This window comes from Ostrinia furnacalis, unplaced genomic scaffold, assembly GCF_004193835.3.
Source record: "Ostrinia furnacalis isolate ACB-3 unplaced genomic scaffold, ASM419383v2 OfSCF4670, whole genome shotgun sequence".
In the NCBI taxonomy this organism is placed as follows: Eukaryota; Metazoa; Arthropoda; class Insecta; order Lepidoptera; family Crambidae; genus Ostrinia; species Ostrinia furnacalis.
In genome coordinates this window covers 123,330-137,944 of record NW_021134909.1, presented here as the reverse complement: position 1 = coordinate 137,944, position 14,615 = coordinate 123,330, and the positions used below count along the sequence as shown (strand labels likewise).

Genomic DNA, 14,615 nt, shown 5'->3' with positions numbered 1-14,615 from the left:
GTCAACGAGAAACATTAAAAATAGAAACATTATAACGGATCTAGTAACATGTTGCGCCGATAAATTAAAAACGTTGATATGTAAACCTAGCAGGTTTGTACCTAATTAAAATGGAGTATTGAGTAGTGACTAAGTTCGCAAAGACGGCGGGAGCGGCGCGGGGGGCGGTATCCGCGAGCGGGCGAATTACTTTTGAAAAGGATTTAGAGTTTCCCGCCTTTGACTTTTTAAAAAGAGGATCAAAAGGGTCCGTGAGCACGTAGAATTTTGTCCAATGACCCCAAGCTACCCATCCTTATCGCTCGCGCGTAATTATATTGCTGTCGCGACTGTGCGACGGGCGCCCGCAGTGTGTGTGCGAGCGCGATAGCAACATAATTACGCGCGAGCGATAAGGATGGGTAGCTTGGGGTCATTGGACAAAATTCTACGTGCTCACGGACCAGGCTTTAGTGGAGCCGCCCCGCGGATGCCACGATGCTGAGTAGGAACGTGCAAGCGCACTCACCCGCCGCCCGCGCGCTCGCCGCGGCGCCTACGTGCAGGCGTCGACGTTGTCCTGCTTGATGTACTGCTCGGGCTTGAGGTGCACCTCGCGGTGCATGCGCTCCATGTGGCGCGCGATGTGCATCTTCTGCTTGGCGCGGTACACGCAGTAGGGGCACTGGAACTGCGGCTCCTTGCCGCACTCCCACTTCTGGTGGTTGCGCAGCGACGACTTGAGCTTGTACACGCGGCCGCAGTCGGGGCACGTGAAGCTGGGCTCGCCGGGCGCGGGCAGCGGCGCGCGGAGCCCGGCCACCAGCGGCAGCGCAAGGCGCGCCGACCACTGGTCCCACGACAGCCCGCCGATCCTACTGAACGACACGTCCTCCGTCGCCGGCCCGCAGCCGCCGCCTGAAAACCCCAGAACCGTCAGCACCTCGTCACGCGAACGCGCACACACATTCAACATTCCCGTGTGGTTAACGACAGTTACAAGCGTTTACATGTTATATACATATATACGATACATACACGGTACATATACGTAAATATACTACATACTATACGATACATAGAATAACTACTGTGAATATCCACCGAGTGCTGTGATGAAAGCTTTGCAAAAGGAGAAGTAAAAAAAAGAACAAAAAAGGAATCGTAAAAAACGTTTATTTGGCGATTATCGTTTCTCATTTTGAGGATCTGGACCGTTCTCAGACAGTTTCGAGAGTTTAATCGAACAGGAATTTCCTGATAAACTTTTGGAAAAGTGTAACAGATAAACTGTCGAACGTTACTGGGCCGATAATTTAGTCACCGGTTTGAGTATAACAAACATTTGTTAATTATTATGTAGTCTCCCGACCCATGGGTTTTCTTGGCTACCTGAAATTATTAATTATATTAGTATGAACGAAAAAGGAAAGAAAAACAAAAACTGCGACATGCGCAAGTTGAAATGAGGACAGTGACCGCTACGTGTAATGCGAACAAACCATGCACTCATGCAATGTTAACAAACCAAATTGCCTAGTAAAACTGAGACTCACCTAAGGTTTACGCTAAAATAAGAAAACATAATTATGATTGGAAATGGCTAAAAAAAAACAAAAAGTTGGTTATACTATAGCTATATTTGAATAAACTTTTCTACCAAGTAAACCCCGATATATTCATATAAAAATCACACTACATAATTTGAAAACTAGTTCTCCAATAACATTAACAAACAATGTAAACGACATAACATCAAAATGTATATTCTAATTCATACATCAGTACCATAAACCGTAAGATATATGATGGGAATATTGCATATCTGTATGCTTAGCAATGACTCGAATGCTATAACAAGTAACGTTCTTTATTTCTCACCATCACATTATTAAACTAATACTGACTTTGGTCAAATAGCTTTGTAAACCTAGGTTAACAAAAAATATCAACAGTGTCAATACGCTAATTGAAACTTGGAATATTGCTATTAATTAATTATCAGTTAATATCGAGATATTTTCTTTGAAAATTTTGAACACATTTTTATCCCAGCTTATCGAAATACCAACCAAACAACATGAAAATATCTCTAACGCGTAATAAATACATCTACAGGTAACATTGTAGGCACATAATGAATGAGCTTTATTTTACTAATCATAGCCGCGACTCTATGCTGCATTGCAGTATTTACCCCGTATTTTTAGTCGACTCCCAAACATTGCTTCTTCTTGATAAAGAGCGCAAGTAAATTTGGACCTTCGAGGTTCAATAGGGAACAATCTGCTTGCGCCATTTTCTTGCTTAGAGATAATGCTTGAAAGTCGCCAGAAAAATACGGCTAAATTAGTTGCGAATGCGCGTAGAATTGAGGCATGACGTGCGGAACCACAAAGTTCCCTCTAATATTAACCTAATTAATAAACAACTCGAAAATATAACTTTGGATTTGCTACAAAAAGTCAGGAAGACAAGGAATGGTCCCTTCGTGCTAACAAATAAATTGAAGAAAACAAGAATTGTGAATAAATTATGGAAATGAACAATAACTTAACCAATAACATAATCATAAAACTAAACAAGTTACTGTCAGAACAAACACCTAAAGATAATGAATTTTTTCTACCCGTGACAGTTAAGATAAAATAACAGACGGCCTGTTTTAACAGGCCTATTCATTTATGGTACAGGAAAATATCAACTATTTTTATAGTTTCTAATATCATTGCACTAAATATAACGAATTTGGAATAAAATCCTTTTGAGGAATGATAAGTTATTAATTCTAAACAAATTCGAGATAGTATCGACTCTAAATTATATAATATCAATAACATAAAATAATATATTTTGGTATACAAACACTTATTGCATAATATTTCCGGACTTAATAACAATTCGACGACAATACAGTCGAATTGGCCCATCATGATCGCAATCACTAGAAAAGTCAGTCCCGAGAATGATCCATAGCTAAGAATCAAACCCAGCATTCACTTTTGCAGTGCTTTTGAAAAGTGGGACTGATAGCCAATTTTCCTAATTATATTCAATTTATCCATTCGTATTATTGTCTACATTCTTCAATATATCGACCTTAGGTCATATTCTTTTGAATAAAATACTCAGGGTCAGTCTTAACTACGACAATAAACTCTAAAACAAAAATCAACAAAATTAGCGCTAGCGCCATTAGGGAATGTGCACATTACAACTACATTTCAGTGTATATTAAAACGTCTTCAACAAAATAAAATAGTAAATATAAATAAAATTATTGCAGAACCGATTTGGTTGGGTATCTACTTTGGTCTAACTTTTTCAAACGTAAATCTAGATGGATGTCTTTTTGTTTCGCCTGACTTTGTTGCTGGCGTACATGAACCACTCGTTGTTGTGGTGCTTGCGGATGTGCACGCCGAGGTTGCCGCGCTGCTTGGCCTTGTACGAGCAGTACGGGCATTGGTGGGAGGGCGCCTTGCCGCCGCACTCCACGTTCTCGTGCCGGCGCAGCGTCGACTTCCAGCGGTACTTCTTGCCGCAGTGCCGGCACTCGAACTGGCGACTCGAGTCGTCCGAGACGCTGCCGTCTCTCTTTCCGTACGGCGACTTCGAGTCGGCGCCGGAGTCGAACGACTCGTTCGTCACGCCGACCGGGGCGCCCTGGTAGGAGCCGGAGTCGTAGAAGGCGTCGGTCTCCTCGGGCAGCACGATGTCGTCGGTGTCGTCGTACTCGTCGGAGTCGGCGTCGTCGGGCTTGGGGCTCTTGTAGTCGCGCGCGGGCGGCGCGGCGTTGTTGTTGAACAAGGCCTGCTGCAGCAGGTGCGCCTTGAGGTCCTCGGGCAGCGCGAGCGGCAGCTTGGGCCGCAGGTTGGTGACCTGGATGCAGGGCGGCACGAGCGCCGCCAGCTGCTGCGACTGCGCGCGCTGCGCCGACAGCAGCGACAGCAGCGCCGACGGGAGGTGGGATTCCTTGTGTAACTCTGAAATGCGATACATTAGGTATTGCAAATAAAAAAGTCAAGCGGAACTACGGACGGAGTCTCGGTTAATACTACCAAAGGCTAAAATAAAATTAAGGAACCAAAGAAATGCGTTACTGTAATAATAAAAAAAATATAAAAAAATAATTCTCGGTTAGAAAATATAAGGCGAAGCTCTAAAATTCATGCAAACATGCACAATCCAAGTAATCGAACTCTCATTGACTTATCTTCCCATAAAATTTCGGTTACCGGGTCTATCGATCGAAATGAAAAGCCTCGTGACGTTTTTCAAATCGTTTAATAGTTAAAATATCGAATATCAATCAGTTTTATCCATACATAAGTATACAAGGCTCTTATAAAAATTAACGAAAATTTAATACCATCTAAAGGAAGATCGAATAGTTTTACGAATAAGGCACTAGAATAAAGCACTGAGTGGTCCACCGCGGCACCGGCGCGTCACTTGACGCTGAGCGTCTTCTGGTTGGGGTGCTTCTTGTTGATGTGGTTCTTGAGCTCGTTGCGGCGGTGCTTGCTGTAGCTGCAGAAGGGGCACTTGTACTGCGGCTCGCGGCCGCATTCCAGCGTGACGTGGCGCACGAGGTTGCGGCGCGCGTTGTAGGCGCGCTGGCACTTGGGGCACTTGTAGCGCTTGTCCACCTTCCGCTTGCCCAGCGCGAAGTCCGCGCCGACGTCGTCGGGCGGCAGGATGTTGTAGGGCGACTCGCGCTTCTTGTCCTCGTCCGAGGAGCTGCGGTCGGCCTTGGGCGGCGTGACCGGCGTCTTTTTGTTCTCTTTCGTTTCCTCGGGGAGCTTGTTCGCCGTCACGTTCTTCAGGATCGCGAACGTTTTCGACGCCTCCTCCGCTTCGTCTCTTATTATCTGTGTCACCATTTTTGGTTGCGGCGTGATTTTTGAACCTGCAATAGAAATATTATACAGTGCGCTTTGTAATCTTTAAAAAAATAATAAAGCATAAAATATGAAAAATCATAACAGACGGATTGGCGGACGGACGGTATTCAGAATGATTGTTGATCATTCAAAATATCGGTGTCTGCCGACGTGTGTGACGATTAAGATGTATGATTTCACATGTGATTAAATTAAAAACGAAATGAATACCAAAGTAAATATATTCAAAACTTAAGAAAAACAAAACAAACAATGAGAAAACAAAAGAAAATATAAACTTTGTCATGAAACAAAAGCTACAAAAACAAAAAATAACAAAGAGCTTTTTCTAATTGGTAATCAGCATAATAAATGAAGCTGCTTAGCAAAATCTTAGCCACTTCTGTCTTAGCAAAAATCAACTAGTCAACTTACAAAAATAATCATAGGCAGTAAATATAAAAAAGTCAGTACTTTATGGCACTGGTAGAGATCAAAAATATTGGACCTTGTGAAAGATAATCGACAATAAATTAACAACTAGAGTAACGATTATAGTGATACATTTTTGTATCACTTCAAATAACGAGGTAGGTATTCTTAACTAGCAAAAGTCTACAAACTTAAACTTAACTAAACTTTGAGACATGATTAACTTTGTAAATAGTATCTAAATAAAAAATCAACAAAAACAAAACAGTAAGCAAAATGTGAAAAAAATTATATGTTCTCTTGGCTCTCCAGTTTAATATTCTTAACATCTCGTTCATTAATCCAGTTAGGATGTTTAAGAGCAATGTGCGAAGTCAACGTTTTTTTCTGCGAATACTTTTTCCCGCACTCGCAAGCGAATTGCGGGCCGGTGACGCACTCATACTTCTCATGCCTGAGCTTATTCCTTCTATACTTGTATTGTTTTTTCTTGCAAATGGAGCAAACGTGTCTCCTTTCGTCGCCTGTGCGGTTGCAACTCTTACTACTCGACGCTACTAACTCTCTCTTCCTTTTCATATTCTTTGCGGCCTTTATCCCGACTTTCTTTTTTATCACCTTTTTGACTGTTCTCTTGCCCTTGTACGAATGCTCAATCTTTGGTTTGGTACTAGCAGTGCTTTTGAGGTATCCCCGAGTTAATGGGAAAGGGGTTTTTGCGAAAACCATGGCGTTTAATAGATATGTGGGTTTCTCTGCAAGGGGAAATAATGAAAGCAAGAATAAATTACATATAAAGCATTAGTGACAGGTGATGTTACCAGAAGAAGTGGTATTAGTGGTCAAGTATTTGAATGGAATCATTACTGTTGTTAGGTGCCTTTTGAAGTGAGGTATGAAAAGTGTTTTATGTTAGAAGTTTGAAAGAGGATTTACTGAAATGTTCGTGTGGGTGGATAAGAGATAAATGAAAGAAAGAAGTAAGCATGCTACTTCAGGATATTAACTGGGGAGCCTTCAATGTAGTCACTGTAATTGTATAGTATACCTGCATCATCATCAATTTATATCACTATTATTTTGGTCGATCGTGTAAAAATGAAATGCGCATAGGCTGACATAAAAAATATGGTACATGATTTACATGCTTTCAATAATCATTTCTCATGTTTGCATTGATACCTAACAATCATGCATATTTAACATAAAAAAAAAACAAATGAACCGATAAGGAGAGACAATCTGCAGTGAAATCACATGTGAATGCAAATAAAAAGAAATAATAAATAATAATAGATAAATAAGCCATATAACCAACAAACTAATATTAGTAATAGAAATCATTGTCATTTACCTTACTCCAAATGGCAGCAGCAGTGCGAGGTCACAATCCTTATTCTTCTATAAACAAACATTCAAGTAAAAATCACTCGAAAATTGTGCCATTGAACAATCGTTTAACGCGATCTTTAGCCACGACTTTACTTAGCCGGAAATTCTTTGATTGATTGAAGAAAACAGTTTTGATATTGAAATGAACGGGGGGGTGAGGTGTTGTGCGCATAGATATGATCTACCTCTACATACTGTTATGATAAGTTTACATATAAATGTCATTGATAAAATAGTGTTGAAATTACTTACCATTTACTCATTCCAGACGTTTGTTAGCATAGAACAATGTAGCACTTTAATAATTGTAACTTTCTACCGTACTAAATCTACTATCTAAATGCATGCATGAACTACATGTTTGCTTATCCCCATAACACAAACATAAAGCGAATACACAGTATAACATATACATTCTAATTAACCATCTAGTGTAATAATAACTTGAATATTTACTTACCTTGAACATTACCTCACCTTTAAAGAAAGGCTACAAAAACTTGAACAAAACCATATTACCAAAACCTTTACCTGTTGCACTGAAATACTCATAAAAGTCATAACGATACAAAATATTGTAAGATTAGTAGTTTATAATAATATTAGATATGTACTATTTTATAATAGGGTTGAAGTTTCACATGTGAAAACACTAGCACTCTTGTATCCGCTGTTGTGGAATATAATATTTATATATAACAAGATAAATAGATTATTTTAAGCAATGACTGTTTGTCTAATTTCAAATTATGGGAAGACATTGCGCATTTCATCCGTTCCTTTGTATGTCTGAGACAATTAACTTTTGATTATTTTGCTCTATCCAGACACGATTTAAATACATAGAAAAGTTGATTGTCTCAGAATATCAAAATTTTGAGTCCCATTGAACATCTAGTGTCGTCGTATAGCTAGTGGGAATGGCACGTAACGACACAAAATGTTGTGTGAGCCCCACCGCGGGTACGCAAGTTAAATAGATAATTGAAGTACAGTCAGCATCAAAAGTTCTGGCTATTTGTGATCTTTATCGCTTTGAGCGTAAGGCGTAAGATATCCAGCCACTTGTGGTGTTGACTGCACTACCCGGAGTGAGGCGGCGTACAGTAATGTATGCAAGCTTACCTTGCGACTCTCGCGCGCTGTCATTTGAGTTCATTATTTCATCTTGAGATCGTTCCATGTGCCATTGGAAATCTGTAAGAGAATATTACATTGTAGCAAATGCAACAATTACAAGTACCCATTAGCTGGTTTATTGCGGAGCTATTTTTATCTGTTATGTCTTTTCAAACAATTAAACTGTGGCGGTTAAATGTACATACTATGTAATGAAAATCCGAAAAAATCATATCAATCACTCATAAACTTTACATAATTGTATAATTTTCAAACTTCCTGCTAAATTATAAATATCAACATAATATAAAATATGTGTCTATTTCGGTTACTGTGTCTGATGTTCTCTAAATTTGAGACCTAAAGACAGAAAATCCTAATTTCAGTAACACTTAGATTTTCACCGAACCTAAACATCTTTTTGATCTTTTTAAGTTTTTAGTCATGTATCACACACTCATTGAGTTTTCAATACAATATTTGATGATTTGAAAATAAAAACATAAGTGAGTAAATTACATGTAAAGTACACCACAAACATGTAGAAAATAATTGTACATCATAGCAAATGTAAACAAGAAAAAACTAAGAAGGTTACAAGACTTACAAGGTTGAGCCATAAAATTACTAACACTAATTTTATCAACTACTTGTGCACACTAATGTTAAAGTAACGAGTAAATTTGTTATTCCACAAAAACATAAAAAAACAGTGATCCTTTTTACTATTGTGATCTAATGAACAAAACAAATTATACTTACTGCGTACGACGTCATTGTGCCCCACAGCCGGGGGCTCCTCAGCCTCCTCATCTAATGTGAGATCCTCTACACCGTCCCTCGGGACTTCCTCTTTGCAAGGTGCTTCGTCTCCGTTGCCTTGTGGAGGCTCTATGACCGGGGCCTGTATAGGGACTGGCGGTCCCTCACTCGACATACGACGAGCTTTCTTTCTACGGCGTGTGGGGCTTATTGAACCTTCGCGACTGTCTATGCTACCATCTCGGGCCTGGTGACAAACATTTAAAAGTTAGTTACTTCTGGTTTTCTTTAATGTGTGATAAGTCACCATTGTTGGTAATTTTCTTTTTAAACAAGATTAGAAGTTTAAATGATATTGATAAATTATAAAAATCAAATAATATCAAAATAATGATCCTAAATTGAAGGAGGTCAACTTGGAAATACCACTCTCTATCAAAAATCTAAATCTACATTACAAATTACTAGGTTATCATGCCACTTTCATTTATTTGAAGTTTGGAATTTTCACTTCCATAACTTTAAAGAAAAGTTGTAAACATTTAAAGAAGTAATAAACTGTTTCTAGAAATACCAGTTTTGAATAAATTAAAATCTCAATATAAAATAAATTATTCATCATCAGACTGTCATTAAGTTCAATAACTCTGTCATTAGGTTATTTTGTTTATAGATAATGTTAACACATTTGATGTAACAAAGAGTTATTTTATGAGAATTATTGGTAACACCAAGTTAAGTGTGCTAGTTTCAAACTAGTTAACAGTTCCTAGTTGCCATAAATAGGTCAAGGCCTTCTTGTGAGGCAATGTGTGTCCTACACAGACTGAAATATGTATGTACATGCTTGAATTTAAATAGGCACAAGTGCTTTGAATGAACAAGGCTGAAAACAGCTTCAAGTGAAACAGATATTGTTTTGTGATGATATGATAAGCAAATGATATCTGTTATGAAAATAGAACATGTACATTTATGTCTATGCTTGTGTTTGTTTCAGCTTAAGTGGAACAAAATATTGAAAGGAGCAGTTTTATTGCAAATGAATGGACCATTCTATTTTTTACAGTATGTTGACAAATAATATAATCAAATAAATTGTATTGATGATAAATAAGGTTTTATCTAAAATATCTTTGTTAACGTTACTGTGTAAAACGTTAAAGAAAATAAAGTGGCAGAGATTGTGGAAAAATCTTTGTTTCCACTGAATAATACCTATAGTTGTTTTGTTAACCTTATACTGCTTATTGATTTAGAATATTATAGACTTGCTTTTCATAGTGAAAAGTAATTTTATAACATTAGAGATAACTGATCTATGAGATATCATTATTGTACCAGAAATATTACACAATATTTCATGAAGTCCTAGTTTATAGGTTTAGTGAAGCAGATTGATAGCTTTGTGTATGCCGCAATACAGTGCATTACTGCAAAGCCACATTAAGACAGATGAGGTGGCAGAGAGAATGCCAATTCTTACAAGTACAGGATCAGCTAGTGGAGTTATTTAGGCAGCTGTGACACAGTTTATACTAGTACGGCTGCCGACGTAACCTAACCCAATAGTTCACTTGAATTGTAATCTCTAAATAGGTTGACTTACTGTAATTTTGGAGCAAATAAATATATTATTATTTACCTGTGGCGGGGGCGAGGCGACGCGAGGCGGGTGTGCAGCGGGCTGCGGCGGGCGCGACGGGGGCCGGGACGGCTTGTTGTCCGAGAGTCCCTTGATCTGCAGCGACTCAGCTGCCTTCAACAGAGCGGCCAGCTGGTCCTGCGATATGTTCACTTCACCGCGGTACATGTAGTCCATCATGGCTCTCAATTCCGCATACTTTACGTCTTTTAGGATTATTATTGGATGCTTATCAAATTGTTGTGATAGTACACTCTGTAACAAAACAGTTTGCGCTTTACTATTTACCAGGTTGTTTACTAATTCCATTTGTAAATAGATGTACGAAGCTGATCACAATGATTGGAAAGTAACATGAATAGAGTAGTATTTACTAAACAATGACATGTGCATATTTCATAGATGACTACCTTTTTCGGTAAATTATTAGAATTTTAATTATACAGTTGGATGATAGATAATTGTTCCAAATACTAAATGGTCAGTCATTTAGCTAATTACAGCTAAACGTTCAACAGGTAATTAGTGATCTTAGCTAAAACATTACGGAAAGTAGTAGAAACAACTTTCAGTTGCCAACTCATCTATGCATCAATATAACTAATTGCTAACGCATATGCGAAAGCTAGAATGAAACAACTGGAATGTTTATTAGAGCACAACTGTGCCGTAAGTAACTTAAACACGATAGCAATTGACCTACATTACGTGAGCACGCATACTCGGTACCAACCTCGAAATACGGACTGCAGGCGGACAGGACCACTTTGTGTGCCTTCAGCGTCTGGCCCTCGGCCGCCAGGGTGCAGTCGACGTGCATACCCTTCTCCAGCAGAGTGTCGAACACCGACACCAGCGTCGACTGGTGGTTGTTCCATCGCAAGCAGAATTGTTGGTCGTCATCCATGATGCCGTCTCGCCACGCCGCGCCCGTAGCCCTGCCACACCAAACCACGAGATCAACACAAACTCACAATAAAACACCACGCAGTAAATAGGCCACTATGAAAACTTCACAAAGACCACATAAACATAGCATCGTACGCTATCATCACGCCACAGCGTAAATTATCTCACCGAATCACTTCATAAGATGAGATCACGCCCCAACTTAACTAATTTAACTTTAGGGACCACATACGACTCGTCGTAAGCGACGCGGCACAAAGAAAATGGCCGCTTTTCCAGCGCGACAAAAAATAAAATGGCGACGAAAATTCTAAGTTTTACTATTTTCTGATCAAACTTTTCATGACACTTGTTGTTTATTTCAAGTTCATCGTCGACCCTCGATTCGCTGAACTTGGAAAAAGTTTACAGTCAACAAAGAAACTTCTGAGAAACTTCACTTTGAAAGTTCACGAGTGGAAATTTTCAAGATGAAAACTCGTAGCAATAAGTAAGCCCCTATCGCGTTCACAACAGCACACACAAAATATGAAACGCTTACCTTGACTATTTCATCAACTATTGTATTGTGTTTTAATGATGCTGAATGTTCTTTGTTTTAATTAACACTGCCACAGTATTTTAACACATTTGCACACCCGCCAGCTTTCTTGATTGAAAACACAAAACTACGCTATGTTGCAAGTTTAGAGAAAGGCACCTCTACAAAAATCCAAACGAAGTACAAGTTGGAAGCGACGCGAGTGACCCAAAATAAGCTCCATCGATGTTGCCATTAGCGAATAATAGAAAGCTTGAAAAAAGAAAATGTAGCATATATTTTTTATTTAAAGTTATTTGTCCGTTTAATCTACAATTAGAATTATCAACTAAAATGTTTTTACATTTAATTTTTCATTTGTTTTAATTTGTACAAGGCATTTTTGACGCTCGCCGCTTACAACGCCATCTGCTGTAAGTGCTGTAACTCGACTGCACTAAAATGTATAACTTCCTCTTGCGCGGGGAAAACAAAACAAAAGAAAGACATTTACATCGTTCTTGGAAATCCTACTTTAGCTTTGCGTCGTTTCTTTTGTTTTGCTTGTAATAATAACATTTTAATAGTCAATAATGTTTTACTGAATTGAATTATTAATATTATTGTTTTAGCTAAGCTAGATGTTGCTACTTTTCAAGCAGACAGGTGTTTTTTATAAAAGATGCATTTCATTTAACCACACGTTTTACTATGTTGGGTAATAAAATAATTATTCAATTTAAGAGCTAAATATGTAGTGTTGTTTTGGAAAGCTCCTCATAGCATAGGAATTCAATATTATTTAGTTTTTTTATCATAAATCTTTCTAGCTTGTTGAACAAAGTCAGCATAAAGGTTGACGCACATAACGCAAAAAAAAAAACAGAGCCAAATAAAGGAATTATTTCGCATAAATTATAAATAGGTACTTTAAGTATTTATAATTAAGCTATTTAATGTCTAAAATGCCATTCTACTGCATGTATTGCTTAAAATTTCCGTCAAAATCAAAGGTATTAAGTACTTAGTTTTAGGGCATTTCTGGCAATGCTGGTTAATACAAGCCAACGGACTTCACCAATAATATTCTCTTTTCATTGTTAACAATCCTTCTTCATCAAAAATATTGTAAGGCGAGGCGCTACCATTGAAGAGGTGTGTGCCAACCCTTATTCTACGTTTGTAACTTTCATTATAACACCAATTAATGTTACTGTATTAACGTTTTAGGTTTGTTAATGTTTTGTATTATACTAATTACTGTTAATAATTTGTATTTGCTCGATTGCATACAATGAGGTAAGCTAAGTACGCACGAATAGACTAAAATTTTTTGTAGGACTAAGTAACTAGGTAAATACGTTAGTTTCGATTATGTTATCTGTGATATAGATATGATATAACATAACCTAGTACGCTTCTTTAATTAAAATTAATTATTTTCCAAATTCTTTTTTTGCTAGCATTTGCCCGCGGCTTCACCCTCGTGAAATTTCGTTTATCACAGATCGTCATAAATTATAGCCTATATGTTATTCTGGGTTATGGAATACTGTAAAGTTTCATCAAAAGTTTTTGCGTGAAAGAGTGACAAACATCCAGACTTCATACAAACTTTCGCATTTATAATATTAGTAGGATAGGATGTTTGCAAGATTGCTATAAGTATTAGCGAAGACTACCTTTATTGTTTTACTGTTACTATGTACCTATGCTATGCCAGAATGCCAGACGGTTTTTATCAAACTACCCGCAGCAAGTGTAAATAAATATACCGCGACCACGTGACGCTGAAGTGTCTAATACTTAACTTGCAGATGTTTAAATTAGACAAGACTAGTACTACTTACCTACTTACATATATTTTTATTTATTCTACGAGTAGATGCGCTACGCTTCCCTAATAAAAGTGATACTTACCTACCTACATTTATATTTTCGCAATCATACAAATCAAAACTTCTGTAGGAGGCCCTAAAAGCATTTTCATGAAAAGAAACAAAGCAGAACGAGTCCCTTTGAGCACGTCCGCTTCGTTATAAAAATCAATAGCATTAGTAAGTCCGTACAAACGAATTATACGAATGTCGGAGTGTGCGTCGGCTGGCTTTCGGTGTGCGGAAACAAAAAAAACCGCCAGCGAAATTCTTGTAATAAAAATCAATCGGAGCGGAGAGAGAAGGCGCCGCGCGGGGCGCCGACTGGCCGGGCGCGGGGGCCACCCACCGCCTGCCGACCTACCTACCCCACATATAGCACACTGCATCTACCCTCCCAAACTTATTACTACTGTTTACTACTACGCTTACACATGTTTGAGAATGAGAGACGAGACGATAACAAAGTTTTACATCGAAATATTAACCCTGAAATCGCATGCATAACATGAACTCTACATAATCGCTAGCGCTACGGCTCGACCTCGGTGGAACACAGGCGGGAGGGAGAGCCGGCGCGGCCGGTTCCCGGCAAAAAGGCGTTTGTTTTTATTTCTTCGGCGCGGAAAAAAATCAGCACGCGCCCGCCCTGCACCTCCTAAACATGCGCCACGCAGCGACGCAGACTCGCCCGGGTGTGTGCCGAATTCACTTTCATTTGCGACATCTCATCGTTTCCCGAAGGTCACCGTGCAATCGCGCGGTGCATGTGTGACGCCGGCGAGTGCTTGCGGCGGCCTCCGCTGACCGACTAGGTGAGTGAGTGAATTTCGCGCCCTCGTCTTCGTCGGTTATGTTTCCCTCGCGTTTATCGGCCCCCTTTTCACACGGTCCTTCGCCGTGTTCGGGAAGACGGTGAAAGTGAATGTGTTTTCGAGTTCGCCGGTGTCTGCGAGACGTGCGTCGCGACCGCCGTTCCTTCGAGGAGAGACATGAGACCCGCGAGAGGGTTAACCGCGCAACTTTACATTCACTACTCGAACGGCGACAGGTGACACTGACCTATAGTACACTCTACCCTCCTATTTATAGAG

The 14,615-nt window shown here is 39.2% G+C and overlaps 1 protein-coding gene across 2 annotated transcripts; it reads right to left on the bottom strand.

Annotated features, from left to right (window-relative positions):
* Positions 1–380: 380 nt before the first annotated feature.
* LOC114359843 (longitudinals lacking protein) lies at positions 381–11,887 on the bottom strand. 2 transcript variants are annotated; one of them, XM_028314362.1, is made up of 8 exons: positions 11,666–11,887; positions 10,949–11,153; positions 10,216–10,470; positions 8,571–8,817; positions 7,815–7,886; positions 3,362–3,965; positions 1,228–1,244; positions 381–897 (listed from the first exon to the last, which is right to left on the bottom strand). In XM_028314362.1, the coding sequence occupies exons 2-8, from the start codon at positions 11,120–11,122 to the stop codon at positions 536–538; spliced, it is 1,731 nt and encodes a 576-aa protein (XP_028170163.1). In that variant the 5' UTR covers positions 11,123–11,153; positions 11,666–11,887; the 3' UTR covers positions 381–535. The 2 variants fall into 2 exon arrangements, with proteins under 2 accessions (XP_028170163.1, XP_028170162.1); XM_028314361.1 differs by lacking the exons at positions 381–897; positions 1,228–1,244; positions 11,666–11,887 and adding an exon at positions 11,293–11,433 and having other exon boundaries at positions 1,895–3,965.
* Between the last annotated feature and the right edge of the window lie 2,728 nt (positions 11,888–14,615).

Coding starts and splice junctions, on each gene's coding strand:
- LOC114359843 (XM_028314362.1), bottom strand. CDS start 11,122: ATGGATGACGACCAACAATTCTGCTTGCGATGGAACAACCACCAGTCG. Junction 10,471..10,948: donor CCTGCAGTCCGTATTTCGAG/GTTGGTACCGAG, acceptor GTTTTGTTACAG/AGTGTACTATCACAACAATT. Junction 8,818..10,215: donor TCGCCTCGCCCCCGCCACAG/GTAAATAATAAT, acceptor GTTTGTCACCAG/GCCCGAGATGGTAGCATAGA.